The sequence below is a fragment of the Equus asinus genome, chromosome 4 (genome assembly GCF_041296235.1).
Source record: "Equus asinus isolate D_3611 breed Donkey chromosome 4, EquAss-T2T_v2, whole genome shotgun sequence".
Lineage (NCBI taxonomy): Eukaryota > Metazoa > Chordata > Mammalia > Perissodactyla > Equidae > Equus > Equus asinus.
In genome coordinates this window covers 58,915,464-58,934,107 of record NC_091793.1, presented here as the reverse complement: position 1 = coordinate 58,934,107, position 18,644 = coordinate 58,915,464, and the positions used below count along the sequence as shown (strand labels likewise).

Here is an 18,644-nt window from a genome sequence, read left to right as displayed (position 1 = left end):
GAAAAGGAGTTCTGGAGACAGCTTTGCATACATGTAACCACATGTGTATCTCTGCTGCTCTGTAACCCGGTGAATATATTACATCTCACCTCATTTTACTATGATTGATACTCCTGCTTTTAGCAAAGGAAAATCAACCCACACATTGGGAGATGGTGAAATGGAATCAGTCTTCTGAATACACACTTTTGACGTAGCCATGGCCTGGGACATTGGAAAGACTGTACAACTTACTAAAAGGACATCTATTTTATGCACATCATCATGCCAGGCACTGATAGGCAATAGAAAATTGTCAAAATTTTCCACTTAGGTTGACAGAGCACTTACACTGAATTATGGTGGAGAAAGGAAAGCTTGCCTTCAAACATGGGTGCAGTAGAGTCTAAGAAGAAAACCAGAGGACATCGGAAGAGCCAGGAAAGGCAGGCATATCGTCAAGGTCTGAGAAAAGCTCTCCATGTCCCCTGACCATTTGGGGGAGGTTGGGATCACAAAACTCAAGATAAGGAAACTTACACAAAGACTGGAGCTCAAATCCAACATGCCAAGACTTTCTTTTTAAAGCCAGCATTACAACAGCTCTACCCATTCCTGGAACACAGCACTAGACAGACCTTGAAGGGACACCTGCTTCAGCTCTAGGTCTGGGAATACAGAACTAGCAGCAGGACAGACAGGCTGAGGCTTGTCTCCTGGTAGAAAGAGTGTCAGTGCTGAAATGAGACAGTCCTGAGTGTGAATGTATCTTTGCCACCCATTGTTAACACTTGGGCGAATTATCTATCACTGAACCTCAGTTTCTTCAACTGGAAACTGGGATAATGCCACCACCTCACAGAGCTGTTGTGAGAATTACATACCATATGTAAAATCTGTGTAACAGGAACACAAACGAGCTTCATAAATAACAGTTTTTATAAACCATCTAAGGTATACAACCCATCCTTCACCGCTTGTCTCAAGGGCGACAAAGCTCTGACGGTATCTCTCAAAGATAAATTCATAACTAAACAATAAACAATATATACGACAGCTCAGTTTTTTGCTGGAGGCATAAACGATGTAGTCAATTTTCCATTAACTCTGTTCTTTCTAGAAGGACAGCAGAATAATCTGCTTACTCTTTCTTCAATAAACAGAGCTGGTTCTTCCAGCTTCAAAACACACTAGGGCACAACCAGAAGGTCCTACAACCAGAATGCACAACCACGTACTGGGGGGCTTTGGGGAGGAGAAGAAGAGGAAACACAGAAAATTGGTAATAGATATTAGCTCAGGTGCCAATCTTTAAAAAAAAAAAAATCTTCCAGTCAAAAAAAAAAACCAGACTATGAATCCTACTTCAGATGGCAGCCTCAGAGATAAGCAGAGAGCATATGAAAGATAAACCCACAGAGATGAGTCTCAGGAAGCAGATCTCAATCCCATAAATAAAGAATTGAGTCTCTTCTCCAGAGACCTTTTGGAAATACAAAAGGTTTGGTTTTATTTATTTTTTTGCTGAGGAAGATTCACCCTGAGCTGACATCTGCTGCCAATCTTCCTCTTTTTGTATCTGAACTGCTGCCACAGCATGGCCACTGATGGACGAGTGGTGTAGGTCCATGCCCAGGAACCAAACCCACGCCAGGCCGCCAAAGCAAAGCGCACCGAACTTTGCCACTTAGGCCACCAGGGCTAGCTAGAGGAACTCATTCCCTTAGGTCAAATCTTCACCCGTACAAAGACTCCAGTATTTCGGAATCTCAGTCACTGTTCATATCCCAGATAAGACAGGCATTTCCCACAAAGAGAGCATACCTTCATGCTAATATATCAGCTGAGCTTGGTTAGATTCAAGCAGAGCCTCAGGTCAACCATTACCCATAAAGCAAGCCAGTAAGAAAAGAGAAACAAGCAGGGAATACCACTATTACCCAGCTTCTGTCAATGCAGTGACCAAGGAGCTCCATGTGTGAAGAGAAACAGTTCACAGAGCTCTAAAACTTTCCAAGAGGAAATCCAAGGGAACAATACTAATCAGACTGTGCTATTTGATTTTGTTTTGTTTTTTCAAGAGGATGTCTTTTGTTGTTTTTGTTTCTGTCTTTGCTTTGCTGAGGAAGACTGGCCCTGAGCTAACGTCTGTTGCCAATCTTCCTCTTCTTTTTTTCTTCCCAAAGTCCCAGTACATAGTTGTGTATCCTAGTTGTAGGTCCTTCTAGTTTTTCTATGTGGGACGCCACCACAGCGTGGCTTGATGAGCAGTGTGTAGGTCCACGCCCAGGGTCCAAACCAGCAAACCCCGGGCCACTGAAGAAGAGCACACAAACTTAATCACTAAGCCACCAGGCTGGCTCCTACTATTTGTTTTAAATGTGATCTGTTCCAGCAAGAGAAATAAAGATGTGCCCTAAGGCAAGACTAAACCCAGTCCAAGAGGCTCGTGTCCTGTACTTACTCTGTCGCAGCAACCACCCACTCTTCACAAACGCCATTTTTTCACCTAGAGGAAAAGAAACAGGTTCAAAGTTACACCCAGAAAAGAGAATGGCTCATGAAAGTTATTTTTACTCACAGCACTTCTGACACCATATGTCTGGGGTTTTTCGAACAACCAATTCTCCAACTCTCAGGACATGAACTGGATAGTACTGATTCAATTCAATTTTCACACTAACTACCTGCAATTAGCATCAGACCCCATGGGTGAAGGGCTCCGTTCCACAAGAGTACTCCCACTTTAGACACAAGTCCTGGGCCGGCCCATAGTTTTGACTTATAAATTCATATGACCTCCTCCTCAGATTTGATAATGTGCTAGAATGGCTCACAGACCTCAAGAAAGCACTTTGCTTACTATACCTGTTTATTAGAAAGCACACAACTCAGGAACAGCCAGAGGGAAGAGATGCACAGGACAAGGTGTGGGGAAAGATGCAGAGCTGTGACGCCCTCTCCAAGCGCACCACCTCCCAGTACCTCTATGTGATCATCAACTCAGCTCTCAGGAACCCTGTCCTTCAGCGGTTTTGAAAGAGGTTCCATTAGGTAGGCACAAATGACTACATCATTGGCCACTGGTGATTAAGATCAATCTCCTGCCTCCCTCCACTCCAGGAAGGTCCAGGGATGGGGCTGAAAGTTCTGGCCTTCTAATCACAAGGCTGGTTCCTCTGGCTATGTGCCCCATCCTGAAGTCATCCAGAGGCCCACCAAGAGTCATCTCATTAGCATAAACTCAGTCATGATTGAAAGAGGTTTATTATAAATAACAACACTTTAATCTCTCACAAAATTCCAAGGGTTTTACAAGTTCACATGTTCTTTCTTATGTAACAAAATCACAGCCATCCGGTCTAACTCTCCATCCTCATCCCTTTCAGTGTCAACCAAAGCCACTTACCTCACTGGCTACCTGGTATTTACCAAATACCTCCTCAGTGGGGCCAATACAACCTCTCCGCCTCACTTCCCACTCTAGGATTTAGCCTCAACACCCTGTCCACCTTACTAAGTCTAACTTCACTTAGCAGACATAAAGCAGGCCCAAGAACATGAAGATTTAGCTCTGTCGAGAAGTGCCGCTTCTCATAAAGTGCCCTATGTCCTGGGGCTCTGAGTCCAGCTGCCTCAGCTTTGCCGCCGGTGTGCCCAGTCAACTTTAACAGCCCAGTCAGGTATGTACTGCTGTCAGCTAGCAGAGTGGCCAGGTCAGAGCAGAACACCAGAGTCATGAAAAAAAAATCTGATAAATTTAACTCCCTAAAAATAAAAATTTGGATGGCAAAAAAAAAAAAGGTCAAAAAGACCAATTAAAGGAGAGTGACGCCAGCAACATGGTGGAGTGAGCACTTTTGTCTCTCCCCCTTCGAACTAGAACTAAATGGACATTCATTTACCAACGAGGATACTCACACAGCACCTCAAGATGCCTGAGAGACCCATGCTGCTATACATGGAAGGTGGATGGACTATCCCAGGGAAGAGGGGGAGATGGGTGAGAACTCTCCAGTCCTGAGACAGGCCAGTATCCACAGTGACTGCTCTCCCAGCTTAAGTACTCACAGCACAGCCACGGCCCTGAGGGTGGCCGTGCCCCGCAGCATGACCATGGAAACAGGTGACTGCAGCCCCAAGCCCCCTATTATTGCTCTTTGGACCAGTAGGAAAATCCATGGACCCACTGTGGCCCCAGGGAATGACTCGGGCTCAGACTTGGTAACAAGGTCCCGCTCACCAAGCACAAAGGCTGGTGAGACCTAGGAGCACATGCAGCGTGGCTGGGCGAGCAAACCACCAGATGCCTTAAACACCCAGGGCTCTGCTGCAGCCCTGAGGGGGCGAGTGAGACCCAGCAGGACCATGTGAGTGGGTGGTGACAGTCCGGAGCCCCAATGTGACTGCTCCTTAGTCTAGTGGGAAAATCCACGGCCCCACAGCAGCCGCAGGGAGAGTCTCTGCTCAGCCCTAGTGGAGAGGCCCCACCCACAAGGCACAATGGCTGGGCAACCTAGGAACAGACGCAGCACAGCTGGCTGAGCTAACCACCAGCTGCATTAAATGCACGTAGCTCTGCAGGGGCCCCAATGGAGCAAGTGGAATCTAGAGGGACTGCGGGAGTGGGCGGTGACAATCTGGAGCCCCAGCATGAGCCCTCCTTGGGGAGTGGGGAAAATCCACAGTCCCAGAGTAGCCCCAGGGAGAGACTTGTCTTGGCCCTAGTGGAGAGGTCTCGCCCACCAAACACAAAGGCTGGTGCAACCTAGGAGCAGACACAGGCAGCTGGACGAGCAAACTGCTGGTTGCCTTAAACCCCCATAGCTCTGCTGCAGCCCCGAGGAGGCAAGTGAGATCCAGCAGGAGGAGATGGCAGCGGAGCTGTGAGTCTGGGTGAACAACTCCCAGCTATCTTGAAAGCCCAAAACATGTCTGTGGTTCCTAAGGAGAGAGCATGTCTACGCAGATCTATGGAAGCAGGCAGCAGCAGCCTGAAGCCCCCGTGTGATCGTTCCCACAGCTGATGGGAGACCCACAGGGCCACTGCAATCCCAAGGATCCCAAGCTGACGGGGGTCCTGGAGGGCACGGATTACACAGCTCCTGCTCCCTGCCCCTAGTGGCACCAAGTGGAGGCAGTAACCAAACTCTACCGCTATGCAGAGGCACAAATCCATGCCATCAAGAAGTACGAAAAAAATATATTAAATCTACAAAACAGAAGAAAAATAACAAGTACCCAAAAAACAATCCTGAAGACAAAGAAACCTATAACCTAAGGACAAAGAATTCAAAATAGCTATCATTAAAAAACTCAATGAGGGGCCAGCCCAGTAGCACAGCGGTTAAGTTCTCATGTTCTGCTTTGGCAGGCCAGGGTTCGCAGGTTCAGATCCCGGGTGCGGACATGGCACCACTTGGCAAGCCATGCTGTGGCACGCGTCCCATATATAAAGTAGAGGAAGATGGACATGGATGTCAGCTCAGGGCCAGTCTTCCTCAGCAAAAAAGAGGAGGACTGGCAGCAAATGTTAGCTCAGGGCTCATCTTCCTCAAAAAAAAAAAAACAATTCAATGAATTAAAAGAGAATACAGATAGACATCGCAACAAGTTCAAGAGCTATGTCACAAAAGAACTTAAAACTATAAAGAACAGCCAATCAGAAATGTTGGAGACAAAAAACACAATGGAGGAGATTAAGAAAAATCTGGACTCCCTGAACAATAGGGCTGATAATTTGGAGGACAGAATTAGCAGTCTGTAGAAAGGAAATATAGAAATGCTTCAGATAGAGGAGGAGAGAGAAATAAAACTAAAAAGAAGTGAAGAACCTCTCCGGGAAATATCCAATTCAATTAGGAAATGCAATGTAGGGATTATAGGTATCCCAGAGCGAGAAGAGAAGGTGAATGGAGCAGAAAGTTTGTTCAAAGAAACAACAGCTGAGAACTTCCCAAACCTGGGGAGGGAGCTGGAAACCCATGTGACAGAAGCCAAGAGATCTCAAAACTTTATCAGTGTAAAAAGACCAATGCCAAGGCATATAGTAGTAAAACCAGCTAAAGTCAATGACAAAGAAAAAATATTAAGGGCAGCAAGGGAGAAGAAACTAACCTACAAAGAAACCCCTATTGGGCTGTCAGCAGATGTCTTACAGGCTAGGAGAGAGTAGAATGATATATTCAAAACTCTGAAAGACAAAAACTTGCTGCCAAGAATATTCTATCCAGCAAAAATATCCTTCAAATATGATGGAAAAATAAAATCGTTCCCAGATAAAACTTAAGGGAGTTCATCGCCACAAGAACCCCCAAAAAGAAATCCTCAGGAAGGCCCTCAGACCTGGGGGGGAAAAAAAAGGAAAGGGGTTACAAAACCCTGAGCAAGGAGATAAGTAGAAAGACAAAATCAGAAAATTGCAGCTCTCCATCAGAACACATTAGCGAATGCTTAATTACAACATTAAAGATAAAGGGAAGGAAAATACCAAGAATAAACATAATCTTGTCATTTTAACTACAAACTCACAATACAAGAAGAAATAAGATGTGACAACAACATCTTAGAAGGGGAAGAGGACAGGGATAGAATTGGCTTAGTCTAAAGGAATAAGAGGCCATCAGAAAATAGAATACCTCATCTACGAGATGTTTATACAAACCACACAGTAACCACTAAACAAATAATTAGAACAGAGACACACATTATAAATAAGGAGAAGACTAAGAAAATCAGCCTAGAAAACTAACTAACTGAATTGGTAGTCTGAAATACATGGGATGAGAAACAAAGGAAATGAAGGATAGCCAGAAAAGGAAAAATAAAATGGCAGCATTAGGCCCCCACATATCAATAATCACTCTCAATGTTAATGGATTGAATTCTCCAAGCAAAAGACACAAGAGTGGCAGGATTAAAAAACAAGACCCAAGAAGATGCTGCCTCCAGGAAACACATCTCAGCTCCAAAGACAAACACAGGGTCAGAGTGAAGTAATAGAAGATGATACTCCAAGCTAATAGTGAACAAAAGAAAGCAGGTGTCACCATACTTAGATAAAGTAGACTTCAAGACAAAACAGATAATGAGAGACAAAGAGGAGCAGTATATAATGATAACAGGGACACTCCACCAGGAAGAGATAACACTTATAAATATATAAGTACCTACACAGGACCATCAAAGTACATAAAGCAACTATTAACAAAAAGAAGATGTCAACAATACAATAATAGTAGGGGACCTCAACACCCCACTTACACCAATAGATAGATCATCCAGACAGAAAGTCAACAAGGGAACTGTAGAGTTAAATGAAAACTACACCAGATGTACTTATAGATAAATAGAGAGCACTCCATCCAAAAACAGCAGGTTATGCATTCTTCTCAAGTGTGCATACAACGTTCTCAAGGATAGATTACATGTAGGGAAACAAGCAAGCCTCAATAAATTTAAGAAATGTGAAATAATATCAAGCACATTTTCTGACCCTAATGCTGTGAAACTAGAAATAAACTACAAGAAAAAAACCAGGAAAGGGGCAAAGATATAGAGATTAAACAACATGCTACTGAACAACCAAGGGATCATTAAGGCAATCAAAGGAAAAATCAAATATTATCTGGAGACAAATGAAAATGAAAACACACCATACCAATTCATTTGGGATGCAGCAACAGTGGTCCTAAGAGGGAAATTCACTGCAATACAGGCTCACCTCAACAAACAGGAAAAATCTCAAATAAGCAATCTCAAACTATACCTAACCAAATTAGAAAGAGAACAAACAAGGCCCAAAGTCAGCAGAAGGAGAGAAATAACAAAAATTAGAGCAGAAAAAAATGAAATTGAAACAAAAAATACAGTAAAAAGTATCAATGAAACAAAAGAGCTAGTTCTTTGAGAAAATAAACAAAACAGACAAACCTTTAGCCAGGCTCACTAAGAAAAAAAGAGAGAAGGTTCAAATAAATAAAATTAGAAATGAAAGAGGAGAAATTACAACAGATACCACAGAAATACAAAACGTTCTAAGATACTATGAAAAACTATATGCCAACAAATTGGAAAATCTAGAAGAAATGGATAAATTCTTAGACTCATCTGAATAGACCAATCACAAATAAAGAGACTGAAACAGTAATGAAAAACCTCCCAAAAATAAAAGTCCAGGACCAGAAGGCTTCTCTGGAGAATTCTACTAAACATTCAAAGAAGATTTAATACCTATTCTTCTCAAACTATTCCAGAAAATTGAGGAAAATGGAGCACTTCCTAAAACATTCTACAGGGCCAAAATCACCCTGATATCAAAGCCAGACAAGGACAATACAAAGAAGGAAAACTACAGGCCAACATTGCTGATGAACAGGGATGCAAAAGTGCTCAAGAAAATACTGGGAAACTGAATACAGCAATAAATTAAAAAGATCATACACCACAATCAAGTGGGATTTATACCAAGGACACAGGGATGGTTCAACATCTGCAAGTCAATCAATGTGATACACCACATTAACAAAATGAACAACAAAGACCACATGATCATCTCAATACACACAGAGAAAACATTCAACAAGATCCAACATCCATTTATGATAAAAACACTTACTAAAATGGGTATAGAAGGTACCTCAACATAATAAAGGCCATATATGAGAAACCCACAGCCAACATCACACTCAATGGGGAAAAACTGAAAGCCATCCCTCTGAGAACAGGAACAAGACAAGGGTGCCCACCCTCACCACTCTTATTTAACATAGTACTATAGGTTTCGGCCAGAACAATTAGGCAAGAAAAAGAACTAAAAGGAATCCAAACAGGCAATGAAGAAGTGAAACTTTCACTGTTTGCAGACAACATGATTTTATATATAGAAAACCCTACAAAAATCCATCGGAAAGCTACTAGAAGTAACCAACAATTACAGCAAAGTTGCAAAATACAAAATCAACTTATAGAAATCAGTTGCACTTCTATACACTAATGATGAACTGACGGGAAGAGAACTCAGGAACCCAATCCCATTCACAACTGCAACAAAAAGAATAAAATATCTTGGAATAAATTTAACGAAAGATGTGAAAGACCCACACAAAGAAAACTACAAGACTTTTCTAAAAGAAATTGACAACAACATAGAGATAGAAAGCCATTCCATGCACATGGATGGGAAAAACAAAAATAAATGTCCATACTACCTAAAGCAATCTACAGCTTCAGTGTAATCCCAATCAGAATCCCAATGATATTCTTCACAGAAACAGAATAAAGAACCCTAAAATTCATACGGGGAAGCAAAACAATCTGAATTGCTAAAGCAATCCTGAGAAAAATGAACAAAGCTGGAGGCATCACAGTCCCTGACTTCAAAATATACTACAAACCTATAGTAATCAAAACAGCATGGTACTGGCACAAAAACAGGCATACAGACCAATGGAACAGAATCAAGAGCCCAGAAATAAACCCCCACATTACAGACAGCTAATCTTTGACAAAGGAGCTAAGAACATATAATGCAGAAAGGAAAGTCTCTTCAACAAATGGTGTTGGGAAAACTGGACAGCCACACTCAAAATAATGCAAGTAAAGATCATTCTCTTACACCATACACAAAAATTAACTCAAAATGGATCAAAGACTTGAAGGTAAGATCTGAAACCATATTCCTAGAAAAAAATATAGGCAGTATACTCTCTGACATCAGGCTTAAAAGGATCTTTTCGGACACCATGTCTTCTCAGACAAGGGAAACAATAGAAAGAATAAAGAAGTGGGACTTCATCAGACTCAAGAGCTTCTACAAAGCAAAGGAAAACAGCATTGAAACGAAAAGACAACCCACCAAGGGGGAAAAACTATTTGTAAGTCATATATCCAACAAAGGGCTAATCTCCATAATATATAAAGAACTCACACAACTCAACAACAAAAAATCAAACAACCTGATCAAAAAATGGGCAGGGGATATGAACAGACATTTCTCCAAAGAAGAGATACAGATAGCCAATAGGCACATGAAAAGATGCTCATCATCACTGATCATCAAGGAAATGCAAATCAAAACTCTACTAAGATATCACCTTACACCCGTTAGAATGGCTAAAACAACCAAGACAAAAAATAACAAATGTTGAAGAGGTTGTGGAGAAAAAGGAACCCTCATGCACTGCTGGTGGGAATGCAAACTGGTGCAGCCACTATGGAAAACAGTGTGGAGATTTCTCAAAAAATCAAAAATAGAAATACCCTATGATCCAGCCATCCCACTACTAGGTATCTATCCAAAGAACTTGAAATCAGCAATTCAAAGAGGCTTATGCACCCCTATGTTCATAGCAGCATTATTCACAATAGCTAAGACATGGAAGCAACCCAAGAGCCCACTGACTGGTGATAAGATAAAGACGATGTGGTTTATATATCAATGGAATACTACTCAGCCATAAAAAATGACAAAATCGTCCCATCCACAACAACAAGGATGGACCTTGAGGGTATTATGTTAAGTGAAATAAGCCAGCTAAAGAAAGACAAACTCTGTATGATTTCACTCATATGTGGAAGGTAAACACACTGACAAAGAGGACAGATTAGTGGTTACCAGGGGAAAGAGGGGTCGGGGGTGGGCACAAAGGGTAAAGGGGAGCATTTATATGGTGACAGACAAGTAATAATGTACAACTGAAACTTCACAATGTCGTAAACTATCATAATCTCAATTAAAAAAATACAAAGAAAAATAAAAGACTAAGAAAAAACATTTACAGCCATATGGCAGCAAAGAGCTAATTTCCTTCACTCATAAAGCTCACATATAACAGAAATGGCAATCATTTAGCAGTTCACAGAAAAAGAAACATGCAGGGGCAAGAAACTCCTAAGATACTCAATTTCTCAAATCAACGGATGAAATTCAAAACACAAGTTAACAATATTATCTATCAGATGGACACAAATGAAAACAACTGTGATACCTAGAAAAGAGAAAGTGTGATGGCAGGAATAAAAAATGTTGCAAGCTTTTTTACAAGGGGAATTTGACAGTATCTTCCAAAATTTTACATTTTCATATACTCTGACCCAGCAACCTCACCATTACTAGGAATCCACCTCACTCACGTGGGTGCAGGTTCACCAACACGCAGGTATACTCACTGCAGCACGGCTCACACTGCACGCCACCAGCCCTACCCTAAGTGCGCACAGCAGAGGCCTGCGCAATGGGCACTTCCACACAGCACAGGCCACGATGCAGACAGGAAGGAGTGAGGTGGGACAGTGCGTGCTGACAAGCTGACACCTGCACGGCTGTTTTCTGGAAGGAATCACAGAAACTATTAACAATGTGTACCTCTGAGGAAAGGAATGAGGCAATGCTGTGTGTACATCAGAAAAGAAGGTGACTATTTGGTCCTATTACACCTTTCTGTACTATCTAAAATTTCTTAAAAATCTGCATTATTATATCCTTTTATTTATTCTTTTGTTGTTGCTGTTGTTGTTGAAATTAACAGATATTTGGAGTTTGAGATTATGGACCACTTTTGTTTTCTACCTTAGCATTTTCAAGTGTTCTCTTTAAGGCACTATGGTTTGGAAGGTTAGCAAAATGGAGCAAAAGCCCAAGTGGGCACCTCAGAAGAACAAATGAGTCCCCCTTATTTAATTTTGCCCACATTGAAATATGGCTGAATTCTCACTTCTCCAAACTTTTAGAAAAATAGCTCCATAAGCTTTAGTCATTCTATATTCTGACATCTCCATAATCTTGTAGTCTGAAGGTTCTTAATCTCCTGCAAGTTTTGCCAACTCATGCTGTCTGTCCTCACCAAGAAAGGAAACAAACTAAGTTCCTCATCCTGCCCCATTTTTCCCCCACACACTTATGTGTTCGTATACGGTCCTAGGGGAACTAGATCCAGAAAGTCGATCTCTCCTCCTTCTCCCAGGGGATGTGCATGCTGATTACTGCTGTTGGCAGCCACCTTCTGCCACAAGGGAACCAGCCTGAGGGCAGCTGAGTGTAGAGAGAGCAGAGCTGACTCTGCAGAGCCACTGACTCAGCCACCCAGGAAATCCGTCTGAATCCAAGGCTTTCTGCTAAGCAAAATGACAGGTTTTTTTACTATTTAAACTGGGTTGAACTAGTTTCCTGCAACATGTAGCCTAAAACATCCCAAAATAATCATTTACTTTCAAAAGGATTTGAGGCAGGGAAATAATACCATCATGTTTTCATTCCACAAATATTCCTTGAGCTCGGAATGTGTGCCCAGCCCTGCAATAGGCACTAAGGATACAGCAGTGACCAGGCCAAAGCGCCCCCTCTCATCTAGCTCACACTCTAGTGGAAGAAACAGTTTAAACTTACAAATTAAAAAGACAAGCAAAGGAGTGTTATCGATGGCATCACATCTCTTCAGTGATGTTATTACCCCAGAACATAAAACTGGAAGGGTATGGAGCACATATTCATTCATGCCAAATTCTGGATATTCACACTAAAACTTCCTACCGTCACAATGTGAATTCTCAGTTTGTATTTCACATGAAAAAGAAAATATCCAGGAATAGGCTAAAAATTACTTGTGGGTACTAGGAGCTACCTACTTATAATACACACATAAAACCTGACGGAAATGTTGCCATACAATTTTGCTGGTACCTTATGAGCTGGTGGTTCTGGAACGAAGTGAACAGTGTAAAAATGTGAGGCAACAAAAACGGATTTTCCTGAACTTCTGTGGTAAGTTTTTAGAAATCTCTAATGATTCTTGATATTGTTTTGGCTATATGTGCTGTCATAAATCAGTCAAAACATCAGACTATTGTAACTGGGATTAAGAACAACTTCATTTATTCAGAGGTCTTTAAGATTCTGAGTTCAACAATTTTACATGCCTGTAAGATTAGCAACAACACTAGCACCCATGAACATAAAGAGTTAAAAAGAGAGCTTAAGATAAAATCTTAAGGACCTAGAGATTTCCTATTATCGGATTATCATCTACTCATTGTATGGGTCAACATCTGAGTTGCCTATGTTTTCTTTGGTGCTTCCTTGGGGTGAAGCTGCGTTTCTTTTACTCTTCCGGTAGCTAGAGCTCAAGGAATGTCACCAAGAGGAAATTGAACAGCTGACTTGGGAATCAATTTCATGCCACTTGAGTCAGGAATCAAAAAGGAAAAAAACAAGTTTCTACATCTAGAGGACACCACCATAAACATATCTTTGGTGTGTCTACATAAAATAATTCAAAAGTTAGAGAAAGGTAAAACTAGCTTATTACAACAAGACAGAAAGAAACTTACACTAGAATTAGCAACAGTTAACTCATGACTTTTTAAAAAGGGTAATTCTTCTGCAGACTCAAATCACTTCTTATATTCAAAAATATCCCACTTGCAACAACATGGATGGACCTTGAGGATATTATGTTAACTGAAATAAGCCAGAGAAAGACAACACACCACATGATTTCACTCATATGTGGAAGATAAACACACACACAGACAAAGAGAACAGTTTAGTGGTCAGGAGAGGAGAACAGAACAGATTAGTGCTTACCAGAGGGGTGGGCATAAGGGGTAAAGAAGCACAGATACATGGTGACTGACAAATAATAATGTACAACTGAAATTTCACATTATAAACTATTATGACCTCAGTAATAATTTTTACAAAAAGACCTTCAATAAGGTATATGACAAAAATTTTAGAACTCTAGGGACAAAGAATAGAACCTAAAAACTTCCCAGAGAAAAAAAAGAGGTCACACATAAAGGATCAGAAAAGCACAAGGCATCTTTACCAACAGTGCTGGAAGCTGGAAAGCAACGGATCAGTATCTTCAAAATGCTGACAGAAAACTATTTCCAAGCCAGGATTCCATAGCCAGTCAAACTATTAATCAGGTAGATAAAGACATTTACATACATGCTGAAAGGCTCAAGATTTACCATCCATGTACCCTGATTCCACCTCAACCTAGTGAAGAATGTGTTCCACCAAAACGAGAGAATAAACCAAGAGGAACTAAGGGATCCAACAAGAGACCAAGAGAAAGAAAATGCCCAGGAAGCAGGTGAAGGCAGGTCCCAGGAAGACAGCTGCAATAGGCCTGGGAGAGAAACTAGTCTAGACTGGAGCAGGACAGAGTTGGGGGCGGTGGGGGGAGGAACAGAGATGACTCAGACAGACGGACTGACAACATCTTAGAGTTTCTGGTAAACTGGATCGAGGAGTGTTTACAAAGCAGCAAAAGTCTTATATGGTGGGAATTAAAGACTATATTGAAATCAATAATATATCATCACATCTCAAAATATAAAAATACTATTAAAAAAGGCAACTAAAAAAGGTAAAAATGGTTGTCTCTAGTTAATGGAAAGGGAGTGAACAAGAAACTGATTTTTTTGCTCTGAGGTTTAAAGTATTATTTGGCTTTCCAATCTATGCATATGTATTCTTTTGATACATGTAAACACGTAAGCAATAATTTAAATATCTTCAAATATACCAAAAAAAAAAAAAACCCTGGATGAAATCCACCTACTTGAACCTTCCTTCTAACAGTTCCTTGCTTTTGTTTTTAAATTGGGCGGAGGAACTTAGTATATCTTTAGAAACCAAAAATCACAAAGTATGATTTTGATGATATGCTTTTAAAAATTCATAGAGCCTAATGCTTCAGAATACAGGCTTTGGAGTCAAAAGACCTACATTCAAATCCTGACTCAATCACTTATAAATTACTGTGGGTGAGTTACTTAACTTTTCCAAGGCTTACCCTATTCTCATCTATAAAATCCAACACCTACTAGATAGGATGTTTGGAAAATTGGGTGAAATAAGGTGTGTTTGACATAGTGTCTGACAGTTACTAAAACTGCTCCTACAACAAATATTACTATTATCACTATTATTTCCTCACTATCAACTTGACTAAAATTTGCCCAAAACATTCTAGAAGACAGAAGCACATCAGGGTGCTTCTCAAATGGCTTAGAAGACTTCATAAGTTCAGACGCCCTTGAGGGTCAAAATTTGAACGCATACACCCTAGAAGAAAAAAGTTAAATAAAATAAAAAATCAAACCAAAAACCTTCCAGAACACACAACCGAATTAGTCTCTGAAGGAACAACAGCAGCTCTTTGCCTTACCTTGCTTCACTCCACAGCACTTCACAACTTATTCCAACATTTCACTATTCATGCCCTGGAGCAAGACCTAATGCATAAACTAAAACTCATCAGACAAAGTCTAAAGTCCTGCTGTGCGTCTCTGGAGGATAAAATGCTGGCAAACTAGCCGGAAAATAGCTACAATACTCACATGCCAAGAAAACTTATGGAAACTTTTAAAATATAAACCATACCCAACAATTCAAATTATTTTCAATGTGAACTCCAAATCATTTTAAAGGCACTGAATCCAAAAGGGGCCAATTTAAGAGGTGGAAAGAACACTGCCTTCTGAATCTTGCAGTTCTGAGGCTGAAGTCGACTCCCTTTGCCTTTTACTAACTGGTATGACTTTGGGCAAGAGACTAAACCTCTCTAAACCACACTTTTCTTACCTGAACCACAGGATATTACTAGTTACCTCGTGGGGTTATTTTGAGAATTAAATAATATGCCCAAGGAGCCCTGTAGGACATGCTCCCAAAGTGAGAACTGCTATAATTACATTACTATTTCATTCTAAGAGCTGCAATTCAGGGTCACTTGTCTACAACCGACCTGTTCTCAATACCCTAGGTCCTCTAGTGTTCTCTGGACCTTCGCTGTAAGTCACTTCCTCATCAAAGGGAGAAAAACTCTGTTCTTCAAGGACAGTACCGTAAACACAACAAGAAGTCTCCAGTGTACTTCACAACAACACAGGGGACAAGAGGTCAGAGTGACCTAGCACCATTTAGAGGTCAGTTCGTATGTGGCAGTGGTCACTTCCAGCTAGCAACAACTGCTTAATAACAAGCACTCATCAAAGGGCAGACAGACCAAGAAAACAAAGAGGCAAGAAAGTTCAACTCTCTGTACCCATGATTAGATTCAGAAGTAAATATACAACCAATCAAACGACTGGTTCAACTGGCCTACTTTTTGTAACACTTTTAACAGTTTATTTCACACTCTGCAATTTTTGATAGTTACTGACACTGATAAAGTAATTCTTTAATTTCTTTAGATATCTAGTAAAAAATAAAAAAGGCAGAGGAGAGCAGACGGAAATCAAACATTACCACAGGACAGCAAGGTGGGAAGCATAGCAAAGCTTCTAAAGGGAGTCAAGAAAAACCTGTCTTCCCTAGGAAGACCACAAAATGTAAGTTATCTGTTCTTCCTAAACCATCGATGTACACATTTCATAAATTCTGTCCTTATGAGATTATCAGGAAATTTACCTACAAAAGGGCATTACATAGTGATAAAGGGAACAATCCAACAAGAGGATATATAACACTTGTAAATATCTACACACCCAACACGAGAGCACCTAAATACATAAAGCAAATATTAACAGACTTAAAGAAAGAAACAAACAGTGACACAGTAACAGTGGGGGAATTTAACACTCCACTTACATGGACGGATAGATCATCCAGACAGAACATCTGAAGAAACAGTGACTTTAAAAGACACATTAGAGGGGGCCAGCCCAGTGGTGTGCTCCACTTCCGCGGCCCAGGGTTTGCGGGTTTGGACCCCGGGCCCAGACCTAGCACCCCTTGTCAAGCCACAGCCCACATAAGATAGAGCAAGACTGGCACAGATGTTAGCTCAGCGACAATCTTCCTCAAGCAAAAAGAGAAAGATGGCAACAGATGTTAGCTCAGGGTCAACCTTCCTCACAAAAAAAAAGAAACATTAGACCACATGGATTTAATAGATGTATACAGAACATTCCACCCAAAAACAGCAGAATACACATTCTTTTTCAACGCAAATGAAACATCCTCCAGGAGACATCACATGTTAGGCCACAGAACAAGTCTCAATAAATTTAAGAAGACTGAAATCTATATAACGTTATAGACCAATACTACCTCGATTTAAAAAAAAAAGAAAGGCAATTTACTTACAGAATGTGCTAACACCAGTAAAAATACCATGCTAGTACAGACTGGCCGTCAGGTTCTGGCCCTTTCTGCGGCCTCCTCCAGGAAGCACGCACCGACCCCGGGAAGGCGCCGGGCACGGCACCGCGCCGCCCGCCGGGACGACCCGCAGCGCTCGGAGCCCTACGCCGGCTCAGGGCGTTTGGGGCGGAGGGGCACAGCGGAGGCCAGTGAGGAAACAAGGCGGCACGGGGCGGACGCCGGGCGCTGGAAGCCCAGACGCGCGCCCGCCCAGCCGGAGCGTCTCCACCGCTGCCCGCGAACGACGCCCCGACCGGCGCAGGGTCGGGAACCCGCGGACCAGCAGCGGGGCGGGAGCCTGCCGCGCACAGCGGTCACTGACTTGCCCCGCGATCCGGGGCCGACGCACTCCACGGTCCCGGCGCGCGCCCCACGCTCCGAGCCTGTAACAGGCCTCCACGAGGCCCAGCGCCCGGCCCCCGGCGCGACGCCGCGCTCCGCGTCAGAGCGGGGCCGAAGAACAGACGGAAGGCCCGGCGGCCCGGCTCGCCCTGCCCTCCGCCCAGCCGCAGCGCCGCGACTCCTTCAGGACGCCTCCCACGTCAGTCCCTCTGCGTCCAAGAGGAGCCGGCGGGAACACGCGCCGACGCGAGCCCACCCCCCGCCCGCGGAGACCCCACGAGTCGGGAGGCGACCGGAGGCGAAGGGAGGGCACGCCACGAGCCGGCGGGCGGGCCCGAGCCACTGCGGCCACTGCGGCCGGCACCGCGGGAGCCCGGGCGGAGCTGCGGCGGGCCCGGGGGCGCCTGCGGGGGCGCGCTCCGGCGGAGCGGGCGGCTCGGGGGACCGAGGCCGGGCGAGGGGCGCCCGGAGGGGTGCGGGGTGGAGGGCCGGCTGGCCGGGACGGTCACCTGCGAGCACGGAGCGTTGAGAACGCAAGGACGCCGCCGCGGTTCCGGACTCCGCCGCCTCGCGCCCGCGGCTGCCGTCGCCGCGTCACAACCCCGGCGCGCATGCGCCCGGCGCGCCGCCTGCCCGGACCGCGGCGGGGCGGGCCCCTCGGGCTGTCGCGGGGGCGGGGGCGGGGCTCCGCCTGCTCCGCTGAGCTCGGGCTGGGCTCCAGCGCAGAAGGGGCAGTGCGTGCGCACACCTTGCTTCTGAATGCCCCCTCCAATAAAAGAAGCCGGGGCTCCTTAGGGAGAAGAGGGACGCTAGAGCGGGTCCTGGGGAGCCCAAGCGAGGTCTGCAGCATCGTGCAGCGCCAGGAATAAGCAATTTAGGAAATGGAGGCTGTCAGAGGTCACAGGAGTCAACCGGGAAGAGCTTTCAAAGGCCAACGTGGAACAATTTCTGCAACAACTTCAATTATATAGGATTAGATTGTAACAGAGAATATAACATAAATATGCTAGAGTCCATTTTGCTGTAAATAAATGATTAAATGAGTTAATAGGGAGAAGAGATGAATCTTCCTTATATAGGAATTCTAATTAATCATACCCTGTCTAGAAGGGGTATTAATCTCCACCCACCCCTGGGTGTGGGCTGTGCATAGTGACTCCCTCCC

At 43.3% G+C, this 18,644-nt stretch overlaps 1 protein-coding gene across 4 annotated transcripts in view; it reads right to left on the bottom strand.

The window, feature by feature from the left end:
• PLEKHB2 (pleckstrin homology domain containing B2) overlaps nt 1-18,119 on the bottom strand; it is a 35,531-nt gene extending 17,412 nt beyond the window's left edge. For 2 of the 4 annotated variants that reach the window (XM_044769252.2, XM_044769254.2), the window contains exons 1-2: nt 17,081-17,215; nt 2,444-2,488 (exon numbers count right to left, since the gene is read on the bottom strand). In XM_044769252.2, the coding sequence (XP_044625187.2) occupies nt 2,444-2,480 (37 nt within the window). In that variant the 5' untranslated portion in view covers nt 2,481-2,488; nt 17,081-17,215. Of the gene's footprint in view, nt 1-2,443; nt 2,489-17,080; nt 17,216-17,988 lie in introns of those variants that run through there. The other 2 variants (XM_044769251.2, XM_044769253.2) reach the window with 2 other exon arrangements.
• Between the last annotated feature and the right edge of the window lie 525 nt (nt 18,120-18,644).